This window comes from Pituophis catenifer, unplaced genomic scaffold, assembly GCF_029215685.1.
Source record: "Pituophis catenifer annectens isolate HBS135680 unplaced genomic scaffold, rPitCat1.0.hap2 SCAF_3, whole genome shotgun sequence".
NCBI classification, from domain to species: Eukaryota; Metazoa; Chordata; class Lepidosauria; order Squamata; family Colubridae; genus Pituophis; species Pituophis catenifer.
In genome coordinates, this window is record NW_027256883.1 from 88657523 (window position 1) to 88678058 (window position 20536).

Consider the following 20536-nt stretch of genomic DNA (forward strand, 5'->3'; position numbering starts at 1 on the left):
ATCCAAAGCTTCGGGATTTACCCAAGCAAGTTCAGACAGGGGGGGAAACTGGCTGCGGCGCATCGTCTGAAGAGTTGCATACAGCTTGGAGCACCTGGCGGCCAAAGGATGCCTCCGCCGAGGCAAAGGAGTCCACCTTGTAGTGCCTGATGAAGGGATTTAAGGATGACCAGGTAGCCGCTCTGCAGATGTCGGAGATGGAGGCATTAGTGGCCCAGGCGGCCGTGGTGGCGGCGCTCCTGGTGGAGTGTGGAAGGATTCTCTGGGGAACCGGTCTGTTCCGAGCCGAATAAGCCCTAGAGATGCAGGATTTAATCAATCTCCCAATTGTTGTTGAAGAAACCTTCCGGCCCATGGAGGTGGGCAGAAAGGAAATGAAGACCGATTCAGATTTCCGGAAATGCTCCGTTCGTTTAATATATCTGTGCAGGGCCCGTCGGACATCTAAGAGGTGCCAATTTGCTTCCCGAGGATGTCGAGGTTCCGGGCAGAAGTCCGGTAGGATCAATTCCTGGGCTCGATGGAATGAGGAATTTTCTTTAGGCAGAAATGAGGGGTCTAGTCTCAGTACCACTCGATTTGTGTGAAAGACACAGAGGTCGCTTCTCACGGACAAGGCCGCGAGTTGAGATATACGGCGAGCCGAAGTAACTGCGACCAGAAACGCCACCTTGAGTGTTAGAAAACGGAGGCTGATGGAAGCGAGAGGCTCAAATGGAGGATGCATGAGGGCCTGAAGGACCAGAGTCAAATCCCAGGTCGGGTAGTGATGTATAACAGGTGGGCGCAGGTTGGCTGCCCCTCTAAGAAAAGCGCGAATCGTAGGGTCCTGCGAGAGAGGAAGTGTTGCGGAAGCAGAAAGGACAGTACTTAGTGCAGCAACCTGGCGACGAAGAGTGTTAGGCGCAAGGTGCTTGTCCAGACCTTCCTGTAGGAATCCCAACACTTCAGGAATGGATGCAGACGTTGGGTCTAGGTGGGATTTGGCACACCAGAAACAAAAGGAAGCCAAGTTGCATTGTAAATGCGGCACGTAGACGGCCGCCTGGATGCCTGAATAGTGGGAATCGCATTGCTAGGCACGTTGACTCTCCTCAGCAAGATCCTCTCAAGCGCCCGGCAGTCAACTGCAACCATTGGGGATCTGGGTGCAGAATGACCCCCTGGCTGAGGACGACCCTGTCTCCTGGAATCCGCCATGGCCGTGCCACCGATAGGTCCATCAAATCCGCAACCCAGGACCTCCAGGGCCAGTGGGGTGCGACCAGAACGACGTCGGCCCTGTCTGCTATTATCCTGCGGATCAGACGAGGAAGGAGTGGTAGAGGGGGGAAGGCATAGAGGAGACGTCTGGGCCAGGGAGAGGCGAGCGCGTCGACTCCTACCGCCTGGGGACACTGGTACCGAGTGAAGAACCTGGGAAGGTGTGTGTTGTCGCGACTGGCAAATAGATCGAACAGAGGCATGCCGAATCTGTGAACAATCTCGGCGAACAGATCCGGGTGAAGACGCCACTTGGCGTGGTCCAGGTGTTGGCTGCTGAGCCAGTCCGCTGTGATGTTTGTGGTCCCGGCAATGTGCTCCGCTGCTAGGGACAGGACATGCGCCTCCGCCCAGATCAGAAGCAGAGTCGTTTCCTCCATGAGTGGTCCCGAGCAGGTCCCCCCTTGGCGGTTCACGTGCGCCTTTGCTGTTACATTGTCCGTGCGTATCAGGACATGATGCCCTGACACGATCTGCTGGAATCGTAGGAGGGAGAGGCGAATCGCGCGGAGTTCCAGCCAGTTGATCCCTTTGCGGCGATCCTCTGTTGACCACGTACCCTGGGCAACGTGAGAGAGAAGATGACCTCCCCATCCCATCAGGCTGGCGTCCGTTGTCACCACCAGACGTTGTAGATTCTGAAAGTAGCAGCCCTGCTGTAGACTCTGGGAAAACCACCAGAGGAGGGACATTGAGACGGCCAGCGGGAGGGATACTCTTGCGGTGGAGTTGCTTCGTCTGGTCCCCTGAAAGGGGAGGAGGAACCATTGGAGCTGGCGGGAGTGAAACCTCGCCCAAGGGACAACGGACAGGCAGGATAGAATTTTGCTAAGCAGGCGGGACAGGAGCAGCAATGTCACCCTCCGAGAGGAAAGGACCTGGGATGTTAATGACTGGAGACTGGAGCACCAATCCGTTGACAGGAACACCTGGCCCTTCACTGAATCTATTACTGTCCCGAGGTGAAGAATTCGACTAGTGGGCTGCAATTGGCTCTTTGGAATGTTGAGGGAGAAGCCATGATGACGAAGACAGCGACACACCACTCCTAGGTCTCGAGAGGCCCAGGCTGGGGAAGAGGAGAGCACCAGGGTATCGTCCAAGTAGCAGTGGAGCCGAACCGGATGCTGACGTAGGTGGGCTGCCACTGCTGCCAGGAACTTCGTAAAGGTTCTGGGGGGCGGAGGAGAGGCCGAAGGGCATTGCCCTGTATTGGAAATGCCTGTTGTTGTAGGCAAAGCGGAGGTAACAACGATGGGACCGTCGTATGGGCACGTGGAGGTACGCCTCTTTCAAATCGATAGACGTCATCCAGTCCGATGGTCGAATGGAAGCCAGAATCGAGCGGAGGGACTCCATTTTGAACTGATGGTAGATGATAAATTCGTTCAGCCTCTTGAGGTCTAAGATGCCCCTGTGACCCCCCGACGCTTTGGGGACCAGGAAGAAAATTGAGTAGAAGCCGGTCCCGCGATGTTGGGGGGGAACCGGTTCTATGGCCTGAATTTGGAGCAGGTGATGGATTTCTGCCTCCATTAACTGACGCTTGGCTAAATTGGACGAAAGAGGGCATTGGACAAAGTGAGAGGGGGGACGGGAACAGAACTCCAGGGTAAGGCCCAGATGGATCGTCTGGAGCACCCAGGTGTCCGTCATCAAAATCTCCCATTGGGAAAGAAAATGAGTCAGACGGCCGCCAATGGGGAGGTGGGTGTAGTCATTTTCCTCTTCTAAAGGCACGGGAGCCTGTACTTCGGAAGGGCCGCTTGGGTGCTGGAGCCCTTCGTCCACGGTCTCTGAAGGAAGATCTATCAAAAGAACGGTCGAACCCTTGAGAGTAGGACCTGGAAGAGAAGGACCCCGAAGGTCCGGCGTCGGTCCGAAAGGGCTGCCTGGTGGAGTAAGACGAAGGTTTTCGATCTGCTCTTTTGTAAGAGGATGGCATTACCTTCCACTTATCCTTGTCCTCGACAAGGATGGGGTCCAAAGCTTCTCCAAAGAGACGGGAACCTTTGTATGGAGTTGAGGCGAGGCACCATCTAGACTTTGCATCAGCTCTCCAATTTTTAAGCCACAATAAACAGCGAGATGTAACGGATAACACCAGGGCGCGCGAAGCAAACTTTGCGGCATTGAGCGATGCGTCCGCCGTATATTCTGTAGCCACCAGTTTGTTAACATCTTGGTGGAGTCGTGAATCGTCAGGAGGGAGGCGCTCCTGAAGTTGGCGGAGCCAGATCAGGGATGCTCAGCTGAAGAAAGAAGCCGAGATGGCCGCCCTAACAGCCCAGGCGGCCGCATTATGCGTACGACAAAAGGTAAACTCAGCCTTCCGATCCTCCGATCGCAGGCCATCGGCGACGTCGTTGGAGATCACCGAAGAAGCAGTCAGATTGGCCACAGGGGCATCCACAGTTGGCAACTGAAGGAGTTCCTGGAGGCTGGGTGCCGAACAATACAGCTTTTTGTCCAGACCCGATGGGGCCGGCAAGAAGGAGGGTGTGGACCAGGAACGTTGGACCACCTCGGAAAAGAGCTGTGGGCACGGAATGAAGTCTGCTTCGGGCTTGGGCGCCATGAACAGGGCTTCATGCTGTTGAGAAGGGTCCGGTTGATCAACCTGTGGGGTCGGATCTGCCAGTTTTGTGGTTAATTTGGCTTTGTGTAGAAGGGATTTAAATAGCGAGGGCCTGAACAGGCCAGAAAAGGCCGGTTTTTCAGGCGGCATATCAGCATCATCGGATAAGTCCATATCCAAAAGGTCGGCCTCGTCCTCCTCCGAAGACGAGTCCCCGCCGTGTCCGAGGTCTGGATGAGAAACGTCCACATGTGACATGGCGGATACTGGTAAAGGGTCGGTTGGGATGCCCGAGGCAGAGGTTGAGGAGGAGGATATTGTGGTTGAGGCCAGGCAGCATATTGCCCTGGATGTTGGGATTTTGCTGCCAGAGTGCTCGATACAGTCTCGGATATGATCTGTTGAATGTCATAAGGGAAAGGCGGTGGAGCCGACTCCGTGGCTCGCAACTCTGCAGCCGTGGGGGTAAATGTCGCCTCCGGCTGAGCCCTTCAAGTTTGGGAGTTGTTACACGAGAGGTCCACCGGTCCCACGCACTGGGACGGAATTGCCTCAGAAAAGCTGCTCATGTCAGGTTGTCGAATCCCAGGCTGTAGAGGTAGGTGGTCAGCCTGATGGATGGGTTGATCACTGGCTTCAGCCATTGGCGATAGCGGGACTGGTAAGCGCGAGAAGGAAGCTTGATTGGACTGCTTGCGTGCTTTTTCAAATTGTCGTTCCAGAGCCTTGTGCCTTCTGGAAGCGTCCTTGACTGCAGCGGAAGAAGATTTGAACCTCTTTGACGTTGAGGCGTCGGACGAAGATGAAGGATGCGAAGAACGTTTGCGAGACTTCTTACGCTGCCTGTTCTGCTCTGGGTGCCGTTCAGGAGAACTGTGAATATCCTCCAGGTCAAAAGAAAGGTCACGCTCGGCCATATTTGATAACAATGGGAAATAACAATGAATGTATTTGTCCTGTTTTTTTTTGTCTTAAATATTAATTATCAATTAATACAACAGAATATTTATTAATTTTCTATCTACATTTTTTTTTTTTAGACAGGTATGAACTGAGGCTCAGGTAACAGAGGGAGAGCTGAGTAAGCGCAGCAGGTAAGTCCAGAAAGAACCGGGGGAAAAAACAGAAGGTATTGCCTGAATTTGCCAGCAAAGTTGGTAAACGGCACCCAGCAGTTATTTGCGCATGCGCGAAGCAGTTACTAGGCAGAAAATGGCAGCCGTTAAATCCACTTGGTCAGAGACCGAAGAAATGGCGCAGGGCGAGAGCAGCAGATAAACTGTTGAGGGACTTGAAAGCGGATCTCTTGGTTTTCCACTCCTCTGCTGATGGTCAAACGATCAGGCTCGGGAGGGAAGTTAACGAGGCTCGTTAGGCGAGCAGGCAAGGCGGCACGAGCTGTCAAAGTTCCAGCTCCCAGCGCTGAGGCGGGTGAAAATGGCGCGAACAAGCTGGAGTCTCCAAGTGCCACTGCCAAGACAATTGAGGGCAATTAGCTGAGGCGATGATGCAAGGCACGCAGCAGAAGCCTCCAAAGCACCCAAGCGCTGCGTTAAAAGGGTCGGAGCAGGGAGAGAGACCGCTGTGATGATGATGGCAGTCCGGCGATCGAGGGCTCAACCAGAATGGGCCGCGGCATTGTCCCAGCGCTCCTCAGGCGTGCGATCACTCAGAAGTGATCCAAACGCCGAAGTCCAGTCCAAATCAAAGAGAAAGTGCCGCTGAGAGCAGGGCAACAATCTCAAGCCGCTCAGAGTAAATAATAAGGTTTGAAAAGGGCAGGGGCGGTGTTGCCGGCAGGCCGGGAAACCTACCCACACAGCGGCGGCTGTTAAGTGGGGTGGGAGATTCAAAGAAGTGGCCGGGCTTCCTGTAGGGCAGGAAACTGCCACGGATGGCTTGCCTGAGGCAGCAGTCAAAACTCACCCCTGGCAATCAAACGAAGAGGGAAAAATCCACAATAAAAAGAAAAAAAGTGAGAACTTTAAAGAATCCAAAGCTTCAGGAACAATAGTTTGGTAGAATTCCAGAGAAAAATTCAGACAGTGTCACAGGCTCAACTGAGTGAACTAAACTGGGACTCTGTTGAGCAAGTGGGTGTGTCTGAAGAGAAACTCTTAAAGGAACACACTCAGTGTAGGCTACCCAACTACTGAACTACCCGAAGCTTTGGATTCTCCAAGCTGCGCGTTGGAGAACATACAATTTTGTGCTGCTATGTGAGTGTTCTTATTGCTGAACCACATCCTCCCATTAAGCCAATCAATGCCATGTTAACTAATGGAAAGGTAGATATAATACTATTTGGGGGAATTGCAAATTGTTCTTCATAGAAACAGAGAAGGATGGGAGAGATGTTGGAAAATTACCATGGTTGTTTGACTACAAGAAAAAAGTGGTAAATTGCAAGAGCTGAATGGCAAGGCAAGGCAGGAATTCTTGCTCCTGCAGTTCCAGTTGTTCCATACAGGTTTTTTTTTCAGGGCAGAATCCAAATTAATATTATATTGGTTAACATTCCTAAGGTCCAGTCAAATATAACAGAACTACAAGAACACTAAGATTGGCCTTCTAAAGCACTCCCGTGTGGAAGGTATCAGAATATCAGGAACCCAACAGTCAGAACTTACCTCTACACTGTCTTTACAGAAACCAAAATAGATCACCAACTAATAGGAGCATAATGTCCTGCAAAGTACTTAAGAACATAAGGGCTTGGTTCTTATTAAATCAGAGTGCTCCTTGAGAAAGACTGGTCTATTCAGGAGGAAAGCCTTTGAGTCTCTCTGGCCTATTCCAATTTTCAATTTGGAAACCTTATATCTGAAACCATAGCATCGCTTGGTGTCACTTCATGCTATGATTTAATACACAGCTACACAGAAGACATTTGGCCTCACACCTCATTTCTTCTTCACTCTTTAGCAACCTCCATAGAGTGCTAGTTTCTGTTTGCTGCCAACTCTATAGTTCCTCAAATAAGTTCTTCTCCAACAGTATTTTTATCTTGAAGGAACATTATTTTCCTTCAAACCAGGTATTTAGAGTTTATATTCAGTTAGATTCTACAAATTTGCACAATTACGTTGTGAGGAAAAAGGAGAAGATGGCAGAAATTGTCTTCTTAATTCATGGTTCCTATTACCATCTGAGCTGCATATTCCTCTTTCTTTTTTACAGACATCAAAATCAAATCTCCTAAATTCAACAACTTTCTGCTTCTCAGTCATCCCAGAGTCCTAATTCTTGGATATAATTATCCAGGAGATATATAATGTCCATAAATAAGCAAGAAAGAAAAGAAAGAAAAAGAAAAGTAAAAAGAGGTATAAAATGGCTTCCAATCTTCTTTTCAGAAGTTATAAAGTCCATAAAATCCAGACACAACAAATATAGCTATTCTCTTTTCTTTATTCAAGCAAGTTAATTTTGCTATCTATGCAAATTCTGTCATCTTCAGGAGCATTCCTCCATTGTAAGTACTTTAGAATCTTTCCATCTCTGTGCATATAATAAACTTGCTGGAGTTACCATATATAAGAACAATCTTCCATTGTTTTTTCCTATTTGTCTATCCATTAGTCCTACTGGTAACAAAAAAAAGTTCTGATTTCAGTCTTTAAAAGTATTTGTATTAGGAGATATAATATTAATGTATACTATTTGGCTATCTTCCACAAAAAATATATGATTCTACTGAAATAACAAATCATGTATATAGAAAATTGGTATTTATCTGAATTTCTCAGAACTTTTCATAAGTTCTTCCGCATGACAACAAACAAAACAAACATTGCAATGCTCAACCTTTACCAGATGTCTTTAATAAGCATAATTAACTATTTGCTTACAGTGGTGCAGATGCAGAGTTTTAAATATAAATACATTTCATATTTAACAATATGGTTCTATATGCTTTAGAAGATCAATATCTTCTATGTCAAGAAATCCTCATCTATACATTTAAAAAACAAAGTAAAAACAAAAATACTATAACAGCAGAACCTAGCCATAAAACCTTAAAAATAAAATTCCTAAAATCCTTTTTTAAGATGAACAACAGATGGTCTGTGAAGTATCTGAGATGTTAATATTACATAGTTCAAGATACCAAGAAGCAAAAGTAAAAGATATCACAGACACTTGTTTTTTGCTGGTTCTGAATAAAAATATTACAAGGAATTCAATAAAAACAATTCTACAGTATATAATTGTCACTTTAACTTGTTTAATCTGTAAACATAAATCTTTGCCACCTATCATCAAACAATGTTGTAAAACAATGCTCTAAATTAAGTCTTGAGAGATTCCAGTTCATTTACAGACTTGGCTATGTAAACCTAGATTACTCTGATTCAATTACTATCTCTCAATCTAACTTATTTTACAGATCAATAATGTAGGAGATAAAGTAATATTATACCGCCTTGAATTCCTTAGAGCAGGGGTGGGCAATTTGCCCACCCCTGCCTTAGAGGAATGGGCCAAAATTGCTACACAAGAGACTATCACAAATTATAAGTTTTTCATTGCTCTAAATGATGCCTTCAATACTGAATTTAATGCTTTTTTATTTACACCAAAATTACATATGTTAAATGGTTTGGTTTATGAAAGAAATAATAAACCTTGGTATTAGGGCTTCTGATATTCAGTGGCTGAGACATATAAATCTTCAAAAGGGATGAGATATCTCTGTGTAGAAATTAAAATTAGTCAGGACTGTGTACAACACAGCCAATTTAAAATTTTAATTCCATTTTAATATCTAACCCTATTTTGTTAACATTTTGATTCAAAGACTGAGTTTTCTACCACTGGTAAAAATGTCAAGTTATAATTATATTTCTTGTTTGCCTACTAATGTGCAAAACAATCTTGCCTCTGAGATTTCATTGTGTTTCCCTCTCTAGTGTATTCTTCACAGGATTACATTTAGCCTCGGGTTATTAATGAGAAAATGAAAAACAGTTTTACCACACTTTTTTTTTCTTTTAAGAAACTTTCTACATTAAGAAAACAGAAAACAAAACATTATAGTGATCAGCTCCTAAGACTCTATGAATAGACTATCTATTCCCACGGATATAACCATAGTAAAACGCTGCAATCAAAAACAAGTATTTATGAAAACTACAAACAGTACAAGGATTGCACCTGTATCCTAACACTAAGTTCCCTTTGAACTAAATACAAACAGCTTTAAAATATTTAAATATTGACTTCAGACAATCTATTTATTGTTATTTTAATTAGTTATGCCGATTGGAAATGACGTGCTCCAAATATTATTAAGTCAATGTGCAGTGCAAAGAGTTGAAATGGTTTATGTCTTACTAGGTTCAATTTAGCATTTTTAAAATATTATTTGGCACTAAATACTTCTGTGGGAGAATATATATAGGCCTCTTCCACAGTATGCATGTATTGTCTCTCTGTGCGTACATATCCAGGTACAGTTTTTTTCTGGATAAATTGTCACATTTCACATTTTTGCCAGGATCAGTCTCCAGGATCACCACTCATGAGGTGTTCTACCACTAACAGGGAAATTAATATTAATTGGCGTGATTCAGTATGCAATTACCCTAGAGAAAATTAACTAAGGTATACAAAATAAATTGCAATGATGCAAAAAAATGTAATATGCTCCATGAAGTCACAATGCAACCCGCCCTTTTAAATTTACATCCTGATATAAACTGCAAATCACATATAGCTTACATATTCATCATTTTCCTCTTGAATTTTCCTACAGATACCCCATGCATCAAATACAGCAAGATTTCTACAAAGGTTTCTACAAAAACTTTGTAGAAAATACATGTAGAATTAACATTGTACAAATCTGCAAGGTACAGCCAGGTCTGTAAAAAAAAAAAAAACTAATACAAGAAATTAATACAGAAGAACACAAATAAAATGCAGAATAATGAAAAAGGAGTTGCTTGAGGAGACAAGAGAATAATTTGTATGAATAATACAGGAAATTAAAGAGATTAACTGTTAACCAGAAAGATACAAGTTTTAGCAAGTCCTCTGGGAAAGATTCATAATAAACAGATAATCAAATTTTCTTGGCATTCTTTTATAACTTCAACATAAAAGAACATGGGCAGCAAAAGACTTATTTCCTCGATTCCTCAAAGACAAAATTATTCATTGAATGAAATGTTGTTAAATCAGCCTGTAACAAAATCAGCCTGTTACATTAGCATATTAAAGCAAACAAGCACCATAAATGTACAGTATTTGCATTTGTAAACCGTTAATGTGTGCAAATTTGAGGGACTCTTAATCTGAAAGTTTACATAAAGATAGAAGAGAGCAAGACTTATCAACTGCAGTTCTCAGATGCTGTAATAAACCTAGAACGGCTAAATTGACAGCTCTTATTAGAGAAAAGAAACTGATCAATTTTAATGATGATTGGAAAAACCCCTTTGGACATTTTGCATGAAAAAGCAAAAAAACACAATTATCATATACTTGGATTTGATGATTAGAAAAAATAAGAGAAAAATGGAAAGTTATGTTGTAGCCTTAGAGCAGGGGTGTCAAACTCAAGGCCCAAGGGTCAGGTCCAGCCCACGGGATGCTTAGATCTGACCCATGGGCCACCCTGGAAATAGCGAAGGATCGGCCTGCGGTGCCTCTGTCAGTGAAAACAGAGCTCATGAGGGCCGCGCACAGCCCTCTCTAGCTCCGTTTTCACTGGCAAAGGGTTACAGGAAGCCGTCCCAGCCGAAAATGGAGCTTGGGAGGGCTGCACATGGCCCCCCTGAGCTCCATTTTCACTGGAATAGGGTTGCAAGAGGCTGTCGCAGGCGAAAACGGAGCTCAGGAGTCCGTTTACGCTGGTAGAGCGCTCAGGCCACCATTGGCGCCCAACACAAGTGACATCATGCTGGTCACACACACCCCGGCCCCCCAAGATCAAACACAATGAAATTGAGGGTGACACCCCTGCCTTAGAGTAAGAGGTTAATTTAAATTTATGCTTGTAACTGTTGTAAAGGAAAATCAGAAGCCATTTATATTTTCTTTCTTTTCTTTCTACACTTTTGCCTTTTTTGTCTTTCTTTCTTTACTCATTTTCTTTTTCTTCGTATTAGTTGGTTAGTTTTTAATCTTTCATGTTTAAAAATTTAACAAAAGTATCAAATGCTGTAGCACAGGGATGTCAACCTTGATTTCTTCAAGGGCTGGATCAGCATTGTAGTTTTACACTGCAGGCCGGGAGGCAGGATGGATGCCTCCTGCAGCACTTTACCAGCCAAAAAGGGACATGGGGGTCTGCGTGTGCACCCCCATGCCTCATTTTCACCCTCCCCGGCCTCCAGCAGCACTCTGCCAGCCAAAAATGGGCCACGCAGAGGCCTCCCGTTTTTGGCTGGCAGATTGCTGCAGGAGGCCAGGGAGACCGAAAATGAGCCACACGGGGGCCGCACATAGTCTGTTAACTCCCTGGCCTGCTCTTGAGTTGCCATAGGCCAGGGGGGATGGGAAACCGGCAAAATGGCACAGCAGCCAAAGACAAATGCACATTCCACGCTTATCTCTCTCAAGGCTGTATCCCAGGGTTACCTACAGCAGCCGGAGGGAGTGACCTCTACAAACTGTGAAATTGCTCCGTTGGTGAAGGTGATTGATGACACACCCTGGGGGGAGGGGGAAACAGGGTCATCATTGAAGCGTAAATTATATAAAGTCATAGCTGGCTTCACTTGGGAACGTGCCTACATGAAGCTCCTAATAAATAACTGGATTTCTTTTGAAGCTTGGCTCAATACTCATGATTTAATTAGGGCATCTGTCAGAACCCTGACACTGGTTTTGCTGTCAGAGGCATGGCGGGCCAGTCCTTTGATATTTCCAAGCTGGCCCCATGGGCCAGATTTAAGCACCCCGCAGGCTGCATCCTGCCCACAGGCCTTGAATTTGACACCCCTGCTAACAACTAGGGCAGTGATGGCTAACCTTTTTCTCGTTGTGTGCCAAAAGCGCGAGTGTGTGACAGCACATGTGCGTGCCGGCACCCATAATGCAATGTGCCCCTCCTGTACATGCACGCACGACCCTCCTCCACGCTCCCCTCGCCACCCCGTGCATGCGCACATGACCCCCCGCACCCCATTTTTGGCCTAGCAGGCCTCCCTGCAGCCTCCTCGGCCCAAAAATGGGGGGCACAATGTGCCCCCGCGCTCTCCCCTGCCCCGCACATGTGCGCGTGACCCACTGCGCATGCACATTCAGATTATCTCCTGCATGCACCCTGCACCCCCCGAAAATCAGCTGGCTGGCAGGAGGCGTGTGCGCGCATGCATGGTTGAACTGAGCTGGGTGATGGCATGCATGTCGGCAGAGAGGGTTCTGCATTCCAGCTGTGGCACACGTGCCATAGGTTCGCCATCACGTAGCTAAAGTATGATAATACTAATTCTCCAGAGAAAAATTTAGTATAAGAATCTTTTTTCATAACCAGCTGACAAAGGACTGAGAAAGGTTTACTTGAATGTAACTACAGGAAGATCTCACAGGCGTCAGGGTATTTCTACAATATATTCATTCAACTGATTATATGCATTATATAATCAGTTTTATATAATGCATTATATCAACTTTCAACTATGTGGGCATGTCCCCTACACAAAATGGAAAATTCAGTGTCTCTATAAAGCATCTAGATTGAATCTTTTCTAGAAAGTGGAAGCTAGAAATCAATATTAGAATAGTCGAAACTTGATTAGGTAAGTTTGGATGCATAAATTTTAAAATAGTCATTTGTAACACAGAAAGAACCTGTCAATTGCCTGCTTTCACCATTCAGAGTCTAGGAAGATATTCCATAATCTTTAAGGTTCGTTCACTTCTGTGAATTTTTGTAAATTTATGCATCGTAAGTCCTAAAAACCATTACGTGGTTCAAAATAAACTAAGCGATAGCGCTGTATCACTGGCAAGAAATAATAAATTCTTACAAAAGACATCTTAGTAAAAATGCAACTCACAAATCAAAGAACTGAAGATGGTTGTTTAGAAAGAAATCAAAAGGGGGTTAGAATGCAGTCCTCTCTACTGGCAAAAATAGGGCTCAAGATTTTACTCCTTCTGCCCACATGTAGCATGGTTCAATGTTGGGTTGCAGAAAAACAATTATTTGTGGAGGTTAATTTTATTATGGAGAAAATGAGATCCATTTCTCTGCTGGCTACCTGAACAGCAATAATGATCCACAGCACAGTGGTTTGATAGCAATGCATTATAGGCAGATTTACAAGATGGGAGGCTGTATTATATGTAGAATGAAGTAAGCATTTATACACTTATAATAGTTATAATCAAAGTTATGTACGAAAGACATATAAACAATGACTGGAATTATATATCTCTATCAATCCATCCATCCATCCACTCACCCACCTACCAACCAACCATCTGCTATACAACTTCCTTTGTAATTATTGTTGTATTAAAAGAATGTTAACAATGTGAAGAATGGCAATGATTGGGTAGCTTTTATAGTGGCCTTCTTTGTGGCTGAATCCTTGCTGAAAAAAGTAGAATATAATAGCATGTTTCCTATATTTCTTTATACTTATATATTTATACTTACATATTTTTTCCTCTATTACCAATCAGTCAGGAGTCCAGTTTAAAAACAATAAAATCTCACACAAATGACTTAACAATTTAATATATGAGCTCAGAGTTAACAATTTGATATATACCCCCGACACATATATGAAGCACCTCACCTATTTGCTTATAGCCAAATTTATTTTTAATTTTTGGGGGGTTACTAAAGTCATTACAGAATTGTATGTTGTCAAATATGAATGGAAATATTGATCCCAGAAGCAATGGTTGCTACTTGGAAGTTAATCTGCATCAGCATTTCTCCACTTAAAACTTAATGGAGCAGCTTGTCCCACGTTTGTGCAGTGGCGACTGAGAAGCAGCTGCCATTTTACCCCTACTCACTTGTGGGCAGGGGCAAAATGGTGGTTACAAGACAAACTGCTCTATTTAGTGAGGATGAGTTTGTGGGGCCTGGATGAGTGGGAATCAGGCCTAAGGCCAGCAGGAAGCCATGGGGAAAAGGTAATTATTACAGGGACCTGGGGGCAAACAGAGGTAGGGGACACTGCAGCATATCTGTGGTCAGCTGTAAGGGCGAATGATTATGGGGGCACTGTAGCAGCTGTAACTTTGGGACTGGGCTTAATTTGCTTTTGGTGTCCTCTATAATTTCGAACATTTAATAAATGTAGCCTATTTGTCATATTTTAGTCCTGCCAGACGGCTATGCTTCACATAATGGAGACAGCATTGCCAAGCTGCAAGGATGTTAACATTAGCATTAAAAACATATTTGTATTTTAGAATCTATGAAGAGTTCGCTATAAGGAGAAAAATATTGAATAATTGTGAAGGGAGTCCATGGTTTCAAAATGCAAAAAAAGGTAAGATAAAGTTCAGCACCTTTCCATTTGAAAGCATACCTCAAAATGAACAAGATGTCTTCTCACATATTCAAAACATTGACTCCCAAAATACAACCTTCAAACATGAGAAGGCAGTGTTTGTTCGAAATGTAGGAAGAGTTAGCAAAAAATGCCTTTAAAGGGACCAATTTTATTGATGGCTTCTGTGATGCAAATGTACACATTGGAAAACATCTCAATATATTACTGTCATAGCAGAAGCTGTTTCAGCATCATTGGATGATAACTGGTAATTTACCAGCATGAATAGAATATATGAAAATTATGAGAACAAAAATCACTACACGGGGCTTCCTGCTGCATTTATATTGTATTGCTGTTACAATAAAGCCTCTTAAATTGATTAGCTTAGTTGATGTGATGTGGTACAATGGAATTCACTTGCTCAGGCAGCTGAATGGTTTTCAACAAACAGGCAAAAAAGTGCAAGAAATCAGTTCAGAAGTAGACCCACATGGAATGGAGCTAAAGATTGGGAAGACATAGAAAAGACAGAGAACCCTAAGGCAAAGAAGAAAAATGGAGTGTAAACAAGGGGACAAAGAGAAATCTGAACTGGAGGGCAGATGAAATACATGGTTCTTATATAGAACAGTTTAATGGTAGAGTTCCAAATCTAAAGTCCCTCCCAAAAAAAAATAGAAAGCTGGACAGTATCAATCTTTGTTTTTGTCTAATTGAAACATGGAGAACACTAACAATCAACTTGTGCTACTTCTGACTGACAAGCACTGGAGCAGTGGCCCCCAACTTTTTGGACACGTTTCGTGGAGACATTTTTCTATGGACTGGAGGAGGGGGCATGGTTTTGTGTGCTGCCTGCATCCCATGAATAGGGCTTCGCTTGTTTGCGCAGACTAGTTGCTGGCAAAGAATATTATTCTGTCAATATGCTGAGAATGAGTGGGCGCGCTAAAAAAAGTTGTCAATGGATAAGACAGAGTGGAATAAAGAAACAGGTGTTTTCATTAAGAGGGGATGGATCACATGTTCCTGCCTTGGATTTTCATATTTTGAGCAAAACAGATGAATATCTTCGCTTCTATTTTTGTAAAACTTCTGTTGGAGGCTGGACTGGAATCATTTAGATCAGTGGTTCTCAACCTTCCTAATGCCGCGACCCATTAATACAGTTCCTCATGTTGTGGTGATCCCCAACCAGGGGTAGGTTCTAAATTTTTTTACTATCGGTTCTATGGGCGTGGCTTATTTTGTGGGCATGGCTTGGAGGTCATGTGACCGGGTGGCCATGGCTATGTGTACAGGGACTACTCAGAGGGCTGAAAAAAGTCATTTCTGACAGATCCTCACACTTTTGACTGGTCCTCACACTTATGACCATCCTCATATTTATGCCCATGCAGCATTCTTAACAACTATGTCACTCATTTCACAACTGCTTCTCTTCACCATGGTGATAAGATAGGGCAAAAACATAAAATGTGAGGACAGTCGTAAATTCGAGGAATGGTCAAAAGTGCGAGGACCAGTCAAAAATAACTTTTTCAGCCCTCTGAGTAGTCCATGTGCACAAAAGGACTACCCAGAGGGCTGAAAAAAGTGATTTCTGACAGGTCCTCGCACTTTTGACCAGTCATCATTTATGCCATCATTTATCTTCTAGTTCAGAGATCTCCAACCTTGGCAACTTTAAGCCTGGCAGACTTCAACTCCCAGAATTCCCCAGCCAGCTATGTTGGCTAGGGAATTCTGGGAGTTGAAGTCCACAAGTCTTAAAGATGCCAAATTTGAAGATCTCTGAGCTAGGGCTTTGGGGCCAGCCTTTGGGGAGGGGGTCCCATTCGGAGAGACCCCCTGCCTCTCAGGAAGCATCAGGCCCAGGCAAAGAAAGTTGCCAAGGTTGGAGATCTCTGGACTAGAAACCTCCAAAGGTTCCTTCCAACTCTGTAATTCTGGTATTGACAAGCAAGCACAGTTAAGCTACTTAAATCCTACAGAGCAGGGGTCCCCAACCTTTTGGACCTCAGGGACCACCAAGTTCATAATTTTAAATTTCGCAGACCACTAATACGAATCCAGTGCACCACTTGCTGAAGCACCTGGACTCCCAGTGACGGGATAGGGTCCTTCATGCACTCTCCCCCCCTCTTTCTCTCTCTCTCCCCCCTCTCTCATTCTCTCTTTCTCTCCCCCCTCTTTCTCCCTCTCTCCCCCATTCTCTCTCTCATTCTCTTTCTCTCCCTTCTTTCTCTCTCTCTCCCCCACTCTCTCTCTCTCCCCCTTCTCTCTCTCCCTTACTCTCATTCTTTCTCTCCCCTTCTCTCTCTCCTCCACTCTCATTCTCTCTTTCTCTCCCCCTTCTCTCTCCCCCACTCTCTATTCTTTCTCTCCTCTTCTCTCTCTCCCCCACTCTTTTTCTCTCTTTCTCTCTCCCCCTTTCTCTCATTCTCTTTCTCTCTCCCCCCTTCTCTCTCTCCCCCACTCTCTCTCGCTCTCTCCCCCTTTCTCTCATTCTCTTTCTCTCTTCCACCCCTTTCTCTTTCCCTCTCTCTCCCCCACTCTCCCCCACTTTCTCTCTCTCATTCTCTTGCAGGGGGCCGATCTGGTGTCTGCAATGGAGAACAAAATCCAGCTTCTTCTCTCTGCTGTAAGTGCAGCATCAGGATTCCACCTTGGTATATTTGCGGCGCAAGGCAGCCCTCGTTTCCTGCCGACTCAGAGCGGTAAACAGCGTCTGGTTTGGGGAGCTGCTGGATTTTGCTCTCCATTGCTCTCTCAGCCCCCTGCAAGCTCTCATTTCTCGAGAAGCCCAACCAAAGTTTCCCGCACCACTTCAGGGAGCGCTCCTCGAGAGACAAGAGCTTGCAGGGGGCTGAGAGAGCAATGGAGAGCAAAATCCGGCTGATCCCCGAACCGGATGCTGTTTACCGCTCCGAGTCCCAAGCGGCAGGAGAGGAGGGCTGCCTTGTGCCGCAAATATACCAAGGTGGAATCCTGATGCCGAACTTACAGCGGAGAGAAGAAGCCGGATTTTGCTCTCCATTGCAGACACCAGATCGTATTGCACCACCTGCAAAAATGCAAAAATTTCCAAATGTAGCCCTGCCCTCTAACAGCCCTCCTGATATTCAACTGTTGTCTCTCAAGGAGGATATTTACTTGGCCATCTTCATGCTTGAAAGGATTCTACAGTGTAACAGCAGATGTCTCCCACCTTGGCAGCTTTAAAACTTGTGGACTTCAACTCCCAGAATTCTCCACAATTCCCCAGAATGGGCTAGGTGGGAGTTGAAGTCCACAAGTTGTAAAAGAGCCACAATTGCCCAGCCCTGGGCTAGGGTAGGCTGACGCCGCGCGGGTGGGAGGCGGGGCAAGGTGAGGTGAGATGAGCCAGCAATTTAATAAACGGTTCGGTGTGCTGCAAGGCCAATAAATTGCAAAAAAACACCGAACCGTTTGTTAAATTACTGGCTCGCCCACCCCTCGCCCCGCCTCACCCCCACTATTTATTGGCAAGGGGCGGGGCGAGCCAGCAATTTAACAAATGGTTCGGCCAAACCACCTAGAACTGGCAGAATCCCACCACTGGTTTGTTTCCCTCTAGCCATCAGCTGGGACTCCGGAGGCAGCAATAGATTGGGAGTGGGCTGGGTAAGCGAACGGCGACCGGGGATCCAACAGAGGCAGAGGGTGAGGGTGAGTGAAGGTGTGGGGGGGGGCAAGAGAGGGCTTTGGCGACCCCTGTGAAATGGCCGTTCGACCCCCAAAAGGGTCGCGACCCCCAGGTAGAGAACCGCTGATTTAGATGAACTCGTAAGAAAATCCAAAAACTGAGAATAGTACATAGTCCTCAACTTACATCACTTCATTTAGTGACCGTTCAAATTTACAACTGCATTAAAAATGTGACTTATGATCGTTTTTCAGAGTTATGATCTTTGCAGCATCTCCATGATCATGTGATCAAAATTCAGATGCTTGGCAACTGGTTCATATTTATGACCCTTGCTGTGCTCCAAAGTCATGTGATCCCCTTTTGTGACCTTCTGACAAGCAAACTCAATGGGGAAGCCAGATTGACTTAACAACCGGGTTACTAACTTATTAATTACAGTGATTCACTTAACAACTGGGGCAAGAAAGGTCGTAAAATGATGCAAAACTCACTTAACAAATGTCTCACTTAACAACATAAATTTTGGGCTCAATTGTGTTTGTAAATCGAAGATTACCTGTATTGAAGAAAGTTAAAACACAGCACTGAACTAATTTCAGCAACTATTGTATAATGAATTATAAACTACTCATATCTATACTATAATGTTCAAATATGCTTATTTTTAATTTTTTATGTTGCCCTACCTAATGAAGAATTTGGCCTCCTTCCTTTTGGATGGATTAACTTCTTTTCATCTGTTCTGTTTTCACAAGAGTCAGAATTATTTCTCGCCAATTGTATGGATTCATTCACAATTCTACATTATTAATCTGTAAATATGAAGAGGCAGTTGTCTGCATGCAATTCAGAAAGGGGGGGGGGCTGAAGGGGCCATTGGTTATGATTTCATCCATTTCAGTTCTTGTGATACATGAAAGAGGCATTTGAGGAGTGGACCATTGAAAAAAGTGGCCAGGAAAAAGCAGTTTGGAAGTTGTACTGGTAGTGCTTGACTTATGACCACAACTGAGCTCAAAATTTCCATTGCTAACCAAGTTAAGTGAGTTTTGCCCCATTTTATGACCTTTCTCGCCACACTTGCTAAATGAATCATTGCAGTTAAGTTAATAAGACAGTTGTTAAAGTGAATCTGGCTTCCCCATTGACTTTGCTTCTCAGAAGATGGCAAAAGGTGACCACATGACTCCAGGGCACTGCAACCTTCCTAAATATGAACCAGTTGACAAGTGTCCAAATTTTGATCATGTTAGCACAGGGATACTGCAACAGTCATTAAATGTGAAAAATGGTCATAAGTTTTTTCAGTACTGTAACTTTGAATGGTCACTAAATTAATTGTTATAAGTAGAGGGCTACTTATATACTACAGGGAGAGATCGGGGAGTTAAGGATTTGTAGAAAAAAAGTTGTTAGTGCGAGATGCTTTTTAATTAGTATTCCTATCATTAAAGTATTAGCCTCGGAGCAAAAAAAAGGGGGGGGGAGAAAAGAGGGAAGAGGAGGAGGAGGGAAGAAAGCAATCACTAATTCTTCTCGGATGGCTCCAAAGTACAGGTTCACACGCTCGAGGCTTATGGGGAATGAGCATATTACAATAAGATTGTAGGGCAACAAGGGGATCAATGGATGGGAGTGAAATCGCTCTCCTGAACACCGCACCCGTCTTCCTTTTCCTCCCTCACCCAGGCCCGGCAGTGCTAAGCGCTGCGCCCTCACCCGCTTGTTGCGGTCCGTCTCCTTCACGTCCTCCTCCTGGAGCCCCTCCCGGATGAGCGCCCGCACGACGGCAGCGTTGTTGGTACAGCAAGCGCGGAAGAGACTGAGCTGCTGCTTGCTGTCGGAAAGTTCCGATTCGTCCTCGTCGTCGGCCTCTTGGGGCGGGTAGAAGGAGTCGTCTGAAGCGATGCTCCGCGTGTCCGGGAGGTCCGAGAAGTCTTCATACTCCTCGTCCTCCTCCTCATCGACCCATTCCTCCTCCTCCTCCTCCTCTTCTTCCTCCTCCTCCTCGCCTTGACCCTCTCTGCGCGCTCGCTCTGCGGGGATGGTTGGGTCAATCCTGCCGCTACTACCGGCACTCACTCCCCCCTCCGCCTTCTCGGCTCCCGGCGTTCGGAGTGACCCTGCTTGCAGCTGCTTCTCTGCGGAGGGGCTTCGGCTTTCTCGGCCCTCTTTCTTACCCCCGGACAGAAGCACCATCGTCGCTTCCCGCTAAGAAGAGCGCGAGGTCCTGAGCTTTCGCCTCCTTGTAGCGCTTATCTCCCGAAGCCAAAGGGCGCCCGGGTAGTCCTCCCGCCCAGTTGCATAAATCTCGGCGGATAAACGCGAAGATCCAGAGGGAATGTCCAGGAGGAAAGAATGAGGGTTGGGTGGCAACATACAGTCACCCTCCCATTTTAGCTGAATAGCCCTGACCATTCACAGCAAAGTCACACTTATCTCCGGTGGTGGTGGTGGGGGGGGCACCCTCTATACAGTAGTGCGTAAAGAAGGCGGGGTGGGGAGAGGAAGATCAGTGTTAAGTTCACAGCACAGTAAAAGATTAGACGG

The 20536-nt window shown here is 45.3% G+C and overlaps 1 protein-coding gene across 1 annotated transcript in view; it reads right to left on the reverse strand.

Moving 5' to 3' along the window:
• The window catches only part of ANKRD33B (ankyrin repeat domain 33B), a 52141-nt gene extending 31956 nt beyond the window's left edge, over positions 1–20185 (reverse strand). The window contains exon 1 of the mRNA XM_070942597.1: positions 19706–20185. Within this exon, the coding sequence (XP_070798698.1) occupies positions 19706–20185 (480 nt within the window). The remainder of the gene's footprint in view (positions 1–19705) is intronic.
• Between the last annotated feature and the right edge of the window lie 351 nt (positions 20186–20536).